The following is a 14,926-nucleotide window of genomic DNA, read 5'->3' on the forward strand; positions in this document are numbered from 1 at the left end:
ATATTCTGAAATAACACCTTTCTCATAGTTTACCGTGTCCGTTTTCTTCGTCGTTTGCTTTTTGAAAAACGAGTGACAGGATGAAGAGACTAGCTACTAATTGTGGTAGCTCTGCTGAGAATTGTCGCGACTATTTTCTCTTGTCTCAAGCAGACAGATGGTCACTTCTCTTAGTGGCAGAGTATTGCCCAAAACCTGCCACCTGAGGTGAAGAGTCCCTTAGGGAAAGATACTGGGTGGTGGGAAAGAAGCAGAGGGCCTCATAATCAGATTTATTGGTGGTTCTGTGTTTAAGCGAAAAGATGGTCTTTCAAAAGAATTTGATTGGAGGACTAGAAGTGCCTACTCTTGGTCTGCCAAGTGGCCATTCCCTAGACCCTGTCAGATATGCGAAGGGGCACAGCATAAAAGGCCAAATGAGAGTCAGAGTTCTGCTCAGTTTTTTTTTTTAAGTATATTTATTTAGAGACAGAGCGTGAGTGGGATTAGGGCAGAGGGAGAGGCAGAGAGAGAGAATCCTAAACAGGCTGCATGCTGCCAGCACAGAGCCTGATGTTGGACTCGACCTCACAAAACCACGAGATCATGACCTGAGGTGAAACCAAGAGTTGGACGCTTCACCGACTGATCCGCCCAGGCACCCCGTGTTCGGCTTCATTTTTCAGTGACCAGTGTAGGCCTCTCCAAGGGTGGCTACTTACCATCTCCTGAGTTGGTAGAAAGCAGAAGCAATATGGTCTACCTTCCCATTAAGTCTGGCTCCAGTTCTTGGAGTTGTGTCACCTAATGCCTGGCTACACTAACTCAAAGCAATGGCTGGCATGTGGAGGCAGAGTGAAGAAAAGAAGTTTCCGTGTGACCTGCAGAAATCACATGATCCCCCCCTGCCTATCCAGAGAGGGAGCAGCGGCCTCATCAGTGGTGGAGAGGTTGGCAGGACAAAGAGGTGGATCTTTTGAGAGCGCCCCCCCTTTTTGCTTAGTACCCCATGGGGCTTTGTTTGGTTCGGCTCGTAACATTGCAATTGTGGAAGTTATTCTCTTGGACCAAATATGTTAAAACATCTGTATTCTCTTCTGAGTGGTTTCTTGTATTCATCTTCAGTTACATAGTCATATTCTTTAGCCCGAATTTTGAAGTATACAGTTAGTCTCTCTCTTACATTCTAGTGTGTATTTGAATACACTTACAAAGCATTTGTTATGTGTGCCCATGCATCTCTTAACCTAAAACGGCCACATTGACGTGGAAGAAAAGAGTGTCACTATGTAAGATATTTGCTTAATGGATTTTGGGGATTGGGTTTTAGAGGATTAACTTTTCTGCAGAGTATCCATGCTCTCATCTTTTATTAAAATCTTACTGAATTTTTCCCTTAACACCATTGAAAAGAGGAAAACATTTTGTAATAGGTTACATTTCACTTATAAAGACTAGGTAATTACTGTGTGTACCGTGCTGAACGTGAGCATTTGGTATCGAAGATGCTTTTTAAGTTTTCTGAAGTTTTGTCAAAATATGGAACTGTTTCTGATTTTATCACATAGAATGCTTTTACTAATATTAATTTCCATGCAAATTCTCTTTTTTTAAGGTTGGCAGTCAAACTGTGAAATATAAAGATAGGAGTATTATACTTTAAACCTCCTTTTCTCTAAGAATTGCAATCTTAAGGAATGTAGCAATATAATTACATAGTGCTTTTCATCTGGAAATGCCATAAGGCAATTTACAAACTCTTTTCTGATTTTTATCCCTAAGAATTCAGTTTCCATTTATGTGATATTTAATAATAGGATGCAGGAAGTATGATTTTTCAGTGCATTTAGCTAAAAATTGAGGAGGGTACTGCTCAGATGAAGCTTTGAGCAAAAAATAACATCATAGCCTAGTTATGAGAATAACAGCTCTCAACTCGTTATTGCCATGGAATTAAACTACCCAAGTTTAACATTAAAACAATAACAGTGTATTTCAGTATATATCTCATGATTTTGCAGTTTGTGTGGGCAGTTCTACGGGTCTCCCATGGATCTCCCAAACAGTTGCATTCAGTGTTAGCACATTGGCCAGGCTGGAAAATCCAAGAAAGACTTTCTCACATTTCTGGATACTTGGTTCTTCTCCATGTGATCTCTTAGCATATGGTGTCTCATCATCCAGGTTCTTTCTACGTGGCCCCTTTCCCCAGAAGATAGTCTAGACTTCCTTATGGCATGAAAGCTGGCTTTCAGTTACGACTTTTCCAGGAGGTGAAAACACAAGCTGCCAGATTTAAAGGCTGGACCTGAACTGGCATGTTATCACTTTGGTCATATTCTGTGTTCAAAGCAGGACACAAGGCTGGCCCAGGGAGAGGGAAAGTTGAGTCTATCTCTTCATGAGAAGAATGTGCGTATAGGGAGTCAGGGGACTTAGTGGTGCCATCGTTGGAGACCACCTAGCACAGATAGCTTTGTGGTCATATAGTACTCCTTGATTTGGAAAAATCTTAATGAAAACACAGTTTCTTAATACTACCTGTTATTCAAATGACACGAACTTTGTTAACTATATTCTGTATATTTAGTGCCACATGTTTGATTTTTCGTTAAATTGATAAATGTACTTTGCTATTTTCCCTGATACATTTTGCTACTTTTCTTTTGAACTAGTGTTTTTTGTTTTTTGTTTTTTTTAACGTTTATTCATTTTTGAGAGACAGAGAGAGACAGAGCATGAGCAGGGAAGGGGCAGAGAGAGGGAGACACAGAATCTGAAGCAGGCTCCAGGCTCTGAGCTGTCAGCAGAGAGCCTGAAACGGGGCTCAAACTCACAAACTGCAAGATCATGACCTGAGCCGAAGTCAGATTCTCAATTGACTGAGCCCCCCAGGTGCCCCCCTGCCTTTTTTTTTTTTTTTTTTTTTTTTTTTTTTGAGAGAGAGAGAGAGAGCAGGGGAGGGGCAAAGAGAGAGAGAGAATCCCAAGGAGGCTCGATGCTGTCAGCACATAGCCTGATGCAGGGCTTGATCTCACAAACCATGACATCATGACCTGAGCCTAAAACAAGAGTTGGACGCTTAACTGACTGAGCCACCCAGGCGCCCCTTGAACTAAAGATATTTTTGAATGATTAAGACATTATAATTTGACATTTGGAAAAATTTTCAAAATTATAGACAGCAAATAAACTTGAAAGGGAATATAGGCATTTGTTTCTAAAACTTAGAATTTTTACATGTCATGTACATGAGGAATATTGGTCTGTAGCTTTCTTGTAATGTTTTTGTCTGGTTTTGATAATCAGGGTAATGATGGCCTTATGGAATTAATTGGGAAGTATTCCCTTTTTCTCAACTTTCTTCTTTAGGCGTATACATAGAATTGGTATCATTTCTTCCTTAAATGTTTATAAAATTCAGCAGTGAAACCATCTAGCCCTAGAGTTTTCTTTGTGGAGAGGTTTTTGACCACAAATTCAATTTCCTTAGTAAACATAGGGCTATCAAGGTATCTGTTTCTTTTTTTTTTTTTTTTTTCAACTTTTTTTTTTTTTTTTTTTAATTTATTTTTGGGACAGAGAGAGACAGAGCATGAACGGGGGAGGGGCAGAGAGAGAGGGAGACACAGAATCGGAAACAGGCTCCAGGCTCCGAGCCATCAGCCCAGAGCCTGACGCGGGGCTCGAACTCACGGACCGCGAGATCGTGACCTGGCTGAAGTCGGACGCTTAACCGACTGTGCCACCCAGGCGCCCCCAAGGTATCTGTTTCTTGAGTGGGCTTCGAAAGTTTGAGGCTTTCAGGGAATTTTTTCATTTCATGTATATTGCCAATTTTATAGTGTTGGCAGCTTATAGCTGTTTATGATATTCCCATGTGATCCTTTTAGTATCCGTAGAATCTGTAGTGATGTCAGCTCTCTCTCATTCCTGACATTGGTTAATTTGTGTCTCTTGTTCTTATTTTCCAGGCCAATCTGGCTAGAGGTTTGTCATTTTTATTGATCATCTCAAAGAACCAGCTTTTGGTTTCACAGAGATCCTCTCCTTTTTTTTCTTTTTAAAATTTAATTGATTTCTGCTCTAATCTTCATTATTTCCTTCTATTTCTCTTGAGTTTAATTTGCTCTTGTTCAGTTTCTTAATGTAGAAGCTGAGATCACTGATTTGGGACATTCTTGACATTTACTTCAGATGGGTGGTAACCAGGAAAAAATATAAAAATCTTCAATAACTTCTGATCATCTGTAGGATAAAATCCAGATTCTGAACTTGTTATTCATAAAACCCTCTGAACTGAATTTAAATTTAAGATGATAAACTGAGCATATCCAGTTATCTCCCCTTCCATTTAAAAGCCCATTAAAATGGTAATAAAGGCATTTTAAAAAGAGATAAGTCCATACAGACAAAAAGCTGGGGGGTGGGGGGGAGGCATCGGTGCACAAGCAATATCGAAATTAAGGAAGTTTGTGGAAGAATGCTCATAGAGCAGGAAAAGTGTGCATATAGAGGGCTGTAAAGAGCAAGTAGCAGGTCAGCTTGGCAAAATCCCGGGAATCACCTGCCTTAGGAATGAGAAATGAAACTGAATACAGGCAGATTAATTAAAGGCATTCTTAGACTTCCCTGCCTTTCTGCTCTGATTGCACCAATTGCTTTCTCAGATTTGTACTGCCACTTTCTTAGGTTTCTTCTCCTTGTGATCCAGGTTATTTTCAACATTTCTTATACACATATCTTTCACTTTCTAGGATTCTATCCTTACTTCGCTTGAGTACATTCTCAGATAGCTTCCCTGAAAAGGACTGCTTCCTTACATGTATCTGGAAATGTTTGTGGGGCGCATTTTCGATGATCATGTTGTTTGGGGAAAGTGACACTACCAAGTCCTTAAAAACCTGAGTCCTTAGAAAACAGTGTGGAAGTTTCTCAAAAAATTAAAAATAGAATTATTATAGGATCCAGTAATTCCACTACTGGGTATTTATCCAAAGAAAACAAAAACACTATTTGAAAAGATAGATGCACCCCTATGTTCATTGCAGCATTTTTTACAATAGCCAAGATATAGAAAGAGGCCAAGTGTCCATTGATAGACAGATGGATAAGAAGATGTGGTATATGTACACCATGGAATACTACTCAGCCATAAAAAATAATGAAAACTTGCCATTTGCGACAACATGGATGGATCTAGAGAGTAGTGTGCTAAATGAAGTGTCAGAGAAAGACAAATACCATATGAATTCATTTATACGTGGAATTTAAGAAATAAAGCAAATGAACAAACAAAGGAGGAAAAAAAAAAAAAAAACCAGACTCTTAAATACAGAGAACAAATTGGTGGTTGCCAGAGAGAAGGCAGGTGGAAAAGACGGGTGAAATAGATGAAGGGGATTAAGAGTACACTTACCTTGATGAACACTCAGAAGTGCATAGAACTGTTGAATCATTGTGTTGTGCACTGAAACTAATATAATACTCTATGTTAATTATACTTCAATAAAAAGAGAAAAAAAAGAAACTTGAGTCCTTGAAAGTGAATGAAAATGGTTCTATTTTTCCTTTCCTCATACACTTGACTGATAGTTTGACTAGCTGAGGAATTTGAGGTTCACAGTTACTGCCTTTAGTATCTGAGAATTGCTTAAATTATTTCTAGCATCCATGATTGTTGGTGAGGTAGCTATTGCCAGTCTGATTCTTCTTAAGTGTGCTTAAAAATTTGTAAAATTTACTTTTGGGTAGATACCACAAACATATACCTATATGTTTATAAATGAATTGCATCAAATATTTCATATTACATTTTTTAAATTTATATTTTTCAGACAATGAATGATTTTGACTATTTGAAACTACTAGGTAAAGGCACTTTTGGAAAAGTTATTTTGGTTCGAGAGAAGGCAAGTGGAAAATACTATGCTATGAAGATTCTGAAGAAAGAAGTTATTATTGCAAAGGTAATTGATTAATAGAGTTGATTACTAAATATTTGCTTATGGTATGCACATATGTGTGTTCATGCATACACATGACTAAAGTGTAGAAATTCCATTAAGTAACCAAAATGTAGATTGTTGGTTACTGCTGCGGTAGTATCTGTATATCAATATTTATTTATAACATTAACATTTTCAAAAGTTTATAATATTATCTGGAAGTTGTATACTGAAGGTATTTTATTTCCTTGAGATAGAAATATTTATTTATGTGTGTTTGGGGGAATGTTTTTACTGTCTATTTGTGACCTATATCACTGATTATACTTAGTGTTGCTTTTTAATGTTTTTCCCCAACATTCTGAATTTTCTATTATTAAATAAAAAAGTGATTAGGATAACACAGATGACTTGTACCTATATATTATACAGCTTATATAATGGTGAATGGGAGAGCATCTTTAATAGATTTGAAAATATAGGAATCATAAAACTAAAAGAAATAGTAGTCTTTGAAATTCTTTCAGGAGGCCTTAACCCCCATCTCCGTAACTTAGATCCATACAGATAACTAGCATGTTAATGATGCTAGTCCTCACTCAAGAGTTCTGAATTGAGGGGCTCCTGGGTGGCTCAGTTGGTTAAGCGTCCAACTTTAGCTCAGGTCATGATCTCACGGTTTGTGAGGTTGAGCCCCGTGTTGGGCTTTGTTCTGACATCACAGAGCCTGGAGCCCACTTTGAGTTCTGTGTCTCCCTCTCTCTCTGCCCCCCCCCTGCTCATGCTGTGGTTCTCTCAAAAACAAATAAACATAAAAAAATTTTTTAAATATATATTATTATCGTACTTTATAGACTACTTTAACTTTCCATTATTTGCAACCACCATTGACCGTTGAGCAAGATGGAGGTTAAGAATGACTCCCTGCTCAGTCAGAAATCCACATCTAACTTTTGACTAAAGTTAACTACTAACAGTATATGGTTGACTGAAAGCCTTCATGGTATCATGAACAGTTCATTAACATATTTTGTATGTCATATGACTTATATACTGTATTCTTACAATGAAGTAAGCTAGAGAAAAGAAAATGTTATTAAGAAAATCATTAAGGAACAGAAAATACATTCACAGGACTGTACGGTATTTGTTGAAAACAATCTGCGTATAAGTGGACCTGCACAGTTCAAACCCATGTTGTGCAGGGGTCAGCTGTATAGTTTCCTCATCTCCCCTGTGTTTGTACATTTGTTTTAATTTCAACTGGTACACAAGTCTGTGTCTGGTATTGGAAAGAACACTGACCTTGGAGTCATGCAGGCCTGGATTCACTTCCCAGCTTTGTATCTTACCACCTAATGGCCTTTAACAAGCAGTTTGAGGGGAGTACTGCTCCCTTAGGGACATTCATAATGTTTTAGGGTAGTGTATTCACTTAATCACAGTGAATCAGTGGAAGAGAAACTACTGAGGTTACCAGGTGGAGGCCACGTGTGCTGAGTACATGTTGAGTAGCCCAACAAAGCGTTGGATTTTTCATTTGTAAAATTCTACTTGTTAAAAGACAAAAAAGTATTTCTGGACAGGAATATTGAGGATTTGGATATTTAGTATAGTGCCTGACTCTTATTATTCATTAAACTGCTATCTTCCCAGAGGTAGTGTAGTGTAGTAGGCTCTGCCACTTACTAAACGATCCCAAACAAATTGCTCAACTTTTTATGCCTTTGTTTCCTCATCTGCAAAATGGGGGAAATGATAGTGCCTGTCTCATAGAGTTGTTGTCAGGATTAAATGAATGAATACATGTAATAGCATTTGCTGTAAATAAAATTAAGATTAAAATAGTATTAAATGAAAATCTATTATTGTTATGAGGATTTGCTATGATTATTATTACTCTTACCATCTGCTGTGTGTCAGGCATCAGTAAAAATATCATTTCCATTCTGTTTTTTTCTTTTATGCATTAGCCTCACCTAGAGCCTGTCTTCCCTTACTAATTAATTGTACTTTTCTCACTAACTCCACAGAACTGGGTATATTTCACAAGTGAGAGAATATCCAGATTGGTATACTACCCTTGATACGTTTGCCAACAAATCCATTTATCCATTTCTTGAAAGAGAATATGTCTGCTTATAGAAAAATGTTTAAGCAGTATAATGTTTTAGAGTCTGACAAGACCTGGGGTTTGAATCCTGATGTGCCAATCACAGAGCCTCATAGAGAGGAGTGATGTCCATGTGCCTTATTACTGTTGACATTAACACTGACCACCTGATTAAAGTATTGGCTACCAGCATTCTCCACTGTAGAATTACCATTTCTCCCGTTGTAGTTAATAACTATCTTAGGGGAGATACTCTGAGACTATACAAGTGTCCTTTTTCTTCTTAAACTTTTGCCCGCTCATTTTAACTTCCATCGGTGGATCTTGTCTACAGTACTTATTACTGTGGCATACTAGTGGTATTTTCTTTTTTCCCCTAATTCTTTATGCCTTTATTCTTTGTGCCTTTGTATCAATTTTTGTAATCTTTTCAAAGAACCAACTTTTACTTTCATTGCTTTTTCTCTGTTTTTCTATTCTCTGTTATTTATTTCTAATCTTTACTATTTCCTTCCTTCTGCTAGCTTTAGCTTTAGTTCTTTTCTTAAGCTGTAAAGTTAGATTGAAGATTTGATACCTGTCTTCTTTATAAATGTAAGCGTCTAAATCTACAATTTCCCACTTAGCACTACTTGTGATGCATCCCATAAATTTTGGTGTGTTACATTTTTCTTTTCATTCATTTCTCAGTATTTTCTCATTTAATTTCCCTTGTGATTTCTCCTTTGATCCATGGATTAAGATTCTACTGTTTAATTTCTACAGATGTGTAAATTTTCTAATTTTCTTCTGTTTTTCATTTCAAACTTCATCCCACTGCTGTTAGAGAAGATACTGGGTATGATATCTATCTTTTAAATCTATTGAGACTTAATTTGTGGCCTAACATATGGTGTATCCTGGAGAATTTTCCATGTGCACTTGAAAAGAATGTGTAATCTGTTGTTGGGTAAAATGTTCTCTGTGTGTCTGTTAGGTCCAGCTGGTTTATTATGTTAAGTCCTCTGTTTTTTACTTACCTTTCATCTGGTTGTTCTCTCTCATTATTGTGAGTAGGGTATTGATGTCTCCAACTATTACTGTAGAACTATTACTCATTTCAATTCTATTTTTGCTTCATACATTTTGAGGGCTTATTATTAGGTACGTAAATGCTTATAATTGTTATTTCTTGATGGATTGAGCCTTTTATGAATACCTTTTTTTTGGTCTTTTTTAACCTTTAAAAAAATTTTTTTTGTCTGATAATGGTAAAACCACCTCTGCTCTCTTTTGATTATTTTTGTATGAAATATTCCATCCTCTCAGTTTCATTATATTTGTGTCTTTGGCTCTAAAGTAAGCCTCCTGTAGATAGCGATCATTTTGTTGTTGTTAAATCCATTCTGCCATCTCTTATCTTCTGATTGGAGAGTTTAATCCGTTTACATTAAAATAAATACTTATAAGGAGGGAGTTCTGTCACTATTTTCTTTATGCTTTATACTCTCCTTGTCCCACATTATCTGCATTACTGACTTCTTTTATGTTTAATTGATTTTATTTTCGTGAAACATTTTAATTCCCTTCTCATTTCCTTCTCTATATATTCTATAGCTATTTTCTGTGTGGTTACCATGGGGATTACATTTAACATCCTAAAATTATAACACTCTAATTTGAATTTATACCACCTTAACTTCAGTAACATACGAAAACTGCTTCTGTGCTCCTCTGCCACTCTACTCAAGGCTTTTAAGTTATTGATGTCATAAACTACATCTTTATTCTTTTTGGTGCAATTGTTAATGGGATTGTTTTCTTAATTTCTCTTTCTACTACTTTATTATTAGTGTAGACAAATCCAAGAGATTTCTGTATGTTAATTTTGCATCCTGCAACTTCACTGAATTCATCTATCAGTTCTATTGGTTTTTTTGGTGGAGTTTTTAAGGTTTTCTGTATATAGTACTGTGTCACTGCAAATAGTGACAGTTTTACTTCTTTCTTCTTGATTGGATGCCTTTTATTTCTTTTTCTTGTTTTATTGCTATTGCTGGACTTCCAGTACTGTGTTGGTTAAACATGGTGAGAGTAAGACATACTAGTCTTATTCCTGATCTCAGAAGAAAGGCTATCAGTTTTTCACCATTATGATGTTAGCTGTGGTTTTTCATATATGGCCTTTATTATGTTGAGGTATGTTCCCTCTAAACCTACTTATTGTTGAGAGTTTCTATCATGAATGGAAGTTGTATTTTGATAAATCTTTTTTCTGTATCTATTGATATGATCATAAAGTTTGATCCTTTTTCTTATTAATGTGAGATATCACATTGATTGATTTGTGAATCTTTTAAAATTTTTTTAATGTTTATTTTTAAGAGTGAGCAAGAAAGAGACAGAGTGCAGATGGGGGAGGGGCAGAGAGAGAGAGAGAGGGAGACACAGAATTGGATGCAGGCTCCAGGCTCTGAGCTGGCAGCACAGAGCCCCATGCCGGGCTTGAACTCAAAAACCATGAGATCATGACCTGAGCCAAAGTCAGCCACTTAACCGACTGAGCTACCCAGGCGCCCCTGATTTGCAAATATTGAATCAGTATCCCTGGAATAAATATCGCTTGACTGTGGTGAATTTTTTTTTTTTTTAATGTACTGTTGAATTTGGTTTGCTGATATTTTGTTGAGGATTTTCGCATCTCTTTTCATCAGAGATATTGGTCTGTAATTTTTTTTTGTTTTTTTTTTTTTTTTTTTTTTTGTTTGTTTTTTTCTTTTGGGAGTGTCAGGGTAATAGACATCAGGTAGATATCAGGGTAATGCTGACCTCATAGAGTGGATTTGGAAGTTTTCCTTCCTCTTCTATTTTTTGGAATAGCTTAGAATATAGGTATTAATTCTTCTTTAAATGTTTGGTAGAAATCATCTGTGATTTTGATTACTGATTCAATGTCATGACAGTAATTGATCAGTTCAGATCCTCTATTTTTTCCTGATTCAGTTGGAAGATTATGTTTCTGGGAATTTATCCATTTGTTCTAGTTTGTCCAATTTGTTGGTATATCATTTTTTTAAGTTGTTTTTTTTTGTTTTTTTGGTTTTTTTTTTGAGAGAGAGTGAGCGAGAACGTGAGCAGGGGAGAGGGGTAAAAGAGAGAGAATCCCAAGCAGGCTCCGCACTCAGCATGGATCCCACAAACCTGGGATCGTGACCTGAGCTGAAATCAGGAGTTGGATGCTCAACCAACTGAGCCACCCAGGTGCCCCTGTTGGCATATAATTTTTTATAAAATAATTTTATAATCCATTGTATTTCTGTGGTGTTGGTTGTTATTTCTCCTCCTTTGTTTCTGATTTTATTTATTTGAGTCTTTTTTTTTTTTTTTTTTTTGCGGATGTGTCTGGCTAAAGGTTTATCAATTTTGTTGATTGTTTCAGAGAACCAGCTCCTGGCTTAATTGGTCCTTTTTCATTTTTGTTTGTTTGCTTGTTTGAAATAGTCTCTATTTAATTTATTTATGCTCTAGTAATTATTATTTCATTTTACTAGCTTTGGGGTTTGCTCTTTTTTTCTACCTGTTTTTAGGTGTAAAGTTAGGTTGTTAATTTGAGATTTTTCATTTTCTCTTTGATTTTTTGGTTTGCCCATTCATTGTTTAGTAGAATGTTGTCTGACCTCTGCCTATTTGTGTTGTCTCCAGACTTTTTGTTGTGGTTGATTTCTACTTTTATATCACTGTGGTCAGAAAAGATGCATGATAAGATTTCAGTCTTCCTAAGATTATTCAGACTTGTTTTGTGGCCCAGCATGTGATCTGTCCTGGAGAATGTTCCAGGCGCACTTGAATAGAATGTATATTCTGCTTCTTTTGGCTGAAATGTTCTATATATGTCTGTTAGCTCCATCTGGTCTAATGTGCCATTGAAAGCCACTGTTTCCTGGTTGATTTTCTTTCTGCATGACCTTTCCATTGATGTAAGTGGGGTGTTAAAGTCCCCTCCTATTGTATCATTGTCAGTCTCTTCCTCTGTATTTCTTAATAATTGCTTTATGTAATTTGTAATTATAATTTGTGCAACTTACAATTGTGCTGTCCTCTTGTTGGATTGATCCCTTTATCACTATGCAGTGCCCTTTTTTGTCTCTTGCCATAGTCTTTGCTATAAAGTCTACTTTGTCTGATGCAAGTATTTCTAACCTGGCTTTTTTTTTTTTTTTTTTTTTCACTTCCATTTGAATGGTGTATGTTTTTCAGTTTGTATGTGTTGTTAGGTCTGAAGTGTGTTTCTTGTAGGCAGCATATAGATGAGTGTTGCTCTTACCCATTCAGTTACCCTATGTCTTTTGCTTGGAGCATTTAATCCATTTCTGTTTAAAGTAATCATTGATTGGTATGTACTTACTGCCATTTTTAAATTTGTTTTCTGGTTTTATAGTTATGTAGTGTTATGTAGTTATGTAGTGGTATGCTTGGATTCCTTGCTCTTTATGTTTTGTGTATCTGTTGTAGGTTTTTGATTTGTGGTTACTATTAGGCTCATGTATATAACACGTGTATAGCAGTCTAAAAGTCGATAATTACGTAAGTTCAAACACATAAAAGCACTAAATATTTACTCCCTCTTCCATTTTTTGTGTATATGATGTTGTATTTTACATCTTTTTATTTTGTGTAGTCCTTGACTGATTTTTTGGATATAATTGATTTTACTTCTTTTGCATTTTAACCTCCATACTGGCTTTATAAGTGATTAATCTATTATTTTATTATATGTTTGTTTTTAACTGAAATTTTTTTCCTTTCATTATTTTTTTACTCATGATGATGGCCTTTTCTTTCCACTCAAAGGATTCCCTTTAATATTCCTTGTAATACATGCTTAGTGGTAAATGAACTCCTTTAACTTTTGTCTGGGAAACTCTTTTATTTGTCACTCTATTTTGAATGGTAATCTTGCTGGGTAGAGTATTCTTGGTTGCAGGATTTTACCTTTGAACACTTTGAATATATCATGCTACTGTCTTCTGGCCTGCCAAGTTTTTGCTGAAAAAACAACTGATAGCCCTACAGAGTTCCCATTGTATGTAACTTTTATTTTCTCTTGCTGCTTTTAAAATTCTTTCTTTGGCTTAGCCCTATGGAGTTTTCCCCATATGTAACCATTTTATTTTCTCTTGCTGCTTTTAAAATTCTGTCTTTGGGATGCCTGGGTGGCTCAGTCAGTTGAGTGTCCGACTCTTGATTTCGGCTCAGGTCATGATCTCACGGTTCATGGGTTCAAGCCCTGCATCGGGCTCTGCTCTGACAGTGCAGAGCCTGCTTGGGATTCTGTCTCTCCCTCTCTCTCTGCCTCTCCCCCACTCTTTCCCTCTCAAAATAAATAAATAAAGTTTAAAATTCTCTCTTTGTCATTACTTTTGCCACTTTAATTACTTTATGTCCTGGTGTGGACCTCTTTGAGTTGATTTTGTTTGAGGTTCTCTGTGCTTTCCAGATCTGTGTGTCTGTTTCCTTCCCCAAATTAGGGAAGTTTTCAGCTATTATATCTTTAAATAAGTTTTCTGCCCCCTTTTCTCCTTCTTCTCCTTCTTGGATCCTTATAATGCGAATATTACTATGCTTGATGGAGTTGCTGAGTTCCTTTAACCTTTTGTCATTTTTCAGTATTATTTCTCTTTACTGCTCAGCTGGTTGCTTTCCATTACCATCTTCCAGATTGCTGATGTGTTCTTCTGCATTTTCTAATCTACTGTTGGTTGGCTGTAGTGTATTTTTTTATTTCAGTTATTCAGTTTTTAATCTCTGGTTCTTTTTATGTTTTCTGTCTCTTTGTTGAGAGTCTTACTGAGGTCTTCCGGTCTTTCTTCAAGTCTAGTAAATATCTTTATGACTGCTACTTTGAATTCTTAATCAGACATACTGCTTATATCCATTTTATTTATCTCATTGTGATTTTTGTCTTGTTCTTTCATTTGGAACATACTCCTCTGTCTCCTCATTTTATCCAACTTTCTGTGTTTGTTTCAGTGTATTGGGGTGTCAGCCCTGTCTCCAAGTTTTGAAAGTAGTGGCTTTATATAAAAGAGGTCCTGTGGTGCCCTGGAGTGCAATGCCCCTGGTCACTAGAACAAGGTGCTCCAGGGTGTCTCCTGGGTGGGCTGCCTGTGCCCTACTGTTGTGGCTAAGCAGTGTGTCCCTTCAGTCCAGTTAGCTGCGGTGACTTGCTTTGCCTGCAGTGGGAGCACTGGGCAGGATTCGGTCCCTGTGCTGTCGAGGTCCCCTGCAGAGCTAGTGGGAGCTCATGGTGGGGTCAGCTGTCTGCACTAAGTCTCTCAGCCACAGTTGTGGGCACGTCGAGGAGCAGCCAGCTGAAAGGCCCTGCTGATTAAACTCTGGGTGCGCTAGTGTGTGCGTCATCTCCCCCTCCCTTCGTGGCAGGGGTCACTTTGGAGGGTTGGTTGGGGCAGGTCTGCCGGGGAACACCAGGGCAGAGCACTGCTGTTAGCAGGCTAGGTGGGGAGTTGTAATGCTGGTTCCCACAGAGTCCAGCTGTCAGGCTAGGGGAGGGGGGGAGAAACGGTGCCCACAACATGTTCCTTCTTGGAGAAGCCTCCTGAAGATCCCTTCCCCGAGATTAGTAAATAAATCTTCGCACCCCCCGGGCACGTTTCAAAGTGCTGTTTCTGTGCTGCGTCTCCTGAGTTACTTACTATGCTGGCTCTTTAAGGGTGTGTGAGCCTGCTGATTTTTCAAGTACCTAGAGTTAAGCTCCACTCACTTTAAAACCTGCTGAAGTTAAGCCCCGTTGGTTTTCAAAGCCTGATGTTCTCGGGATTCATCCTCCCAGGGCAGGCACCTACTGTCCGATCCACTTGTTTCTCTGTGCTTGTGGTGCCTCTCCCGT

The 14,926-nt window shown here is 37.4% G+C and overlaps 1 protein-coding gene across 6 annotated transcripts in view; it reads left to right on the plus strand.

The window, feature by feature from the left end:
• AKT3 (AKT serine/threonine kinase 3) overlaps nt 1–14,926 on the plus strand; it is a 305,967-nt gene that overhangs the window by 179,508 nt on the left and 111,533 nt on the right. For all 6 annotated transcript variants that reach the window (XM_078440960.2, XM_078440956.2, XM_078440957.2 and 3 more), the window contains one exon: nt 5,817–5,948. In XM_078440960.2, coding sequence (XP_078297086.1) covers nt 5,817–5,948 — 132 coding nt within the window. The remainder of the gene's footprint in view (nt 1–5,816; nt 5,949–14,926) is intronic.

The sequence above is a fragment of the Panthera onca genome, chromosome F1 (assembly GCF_046562875.1).
Source record: "Panthera onca isolate mPanOnc1 chromosome F1, mPanOnc1 haplotype 2, whole genome shotgun sequence".
Taxonomy (NCBI): domain Eukaryota; kingdom Metazoa; phylum Chordata; class Mammalia; order Carnivora; family Felidae; genus Panthera; species Panthera onca.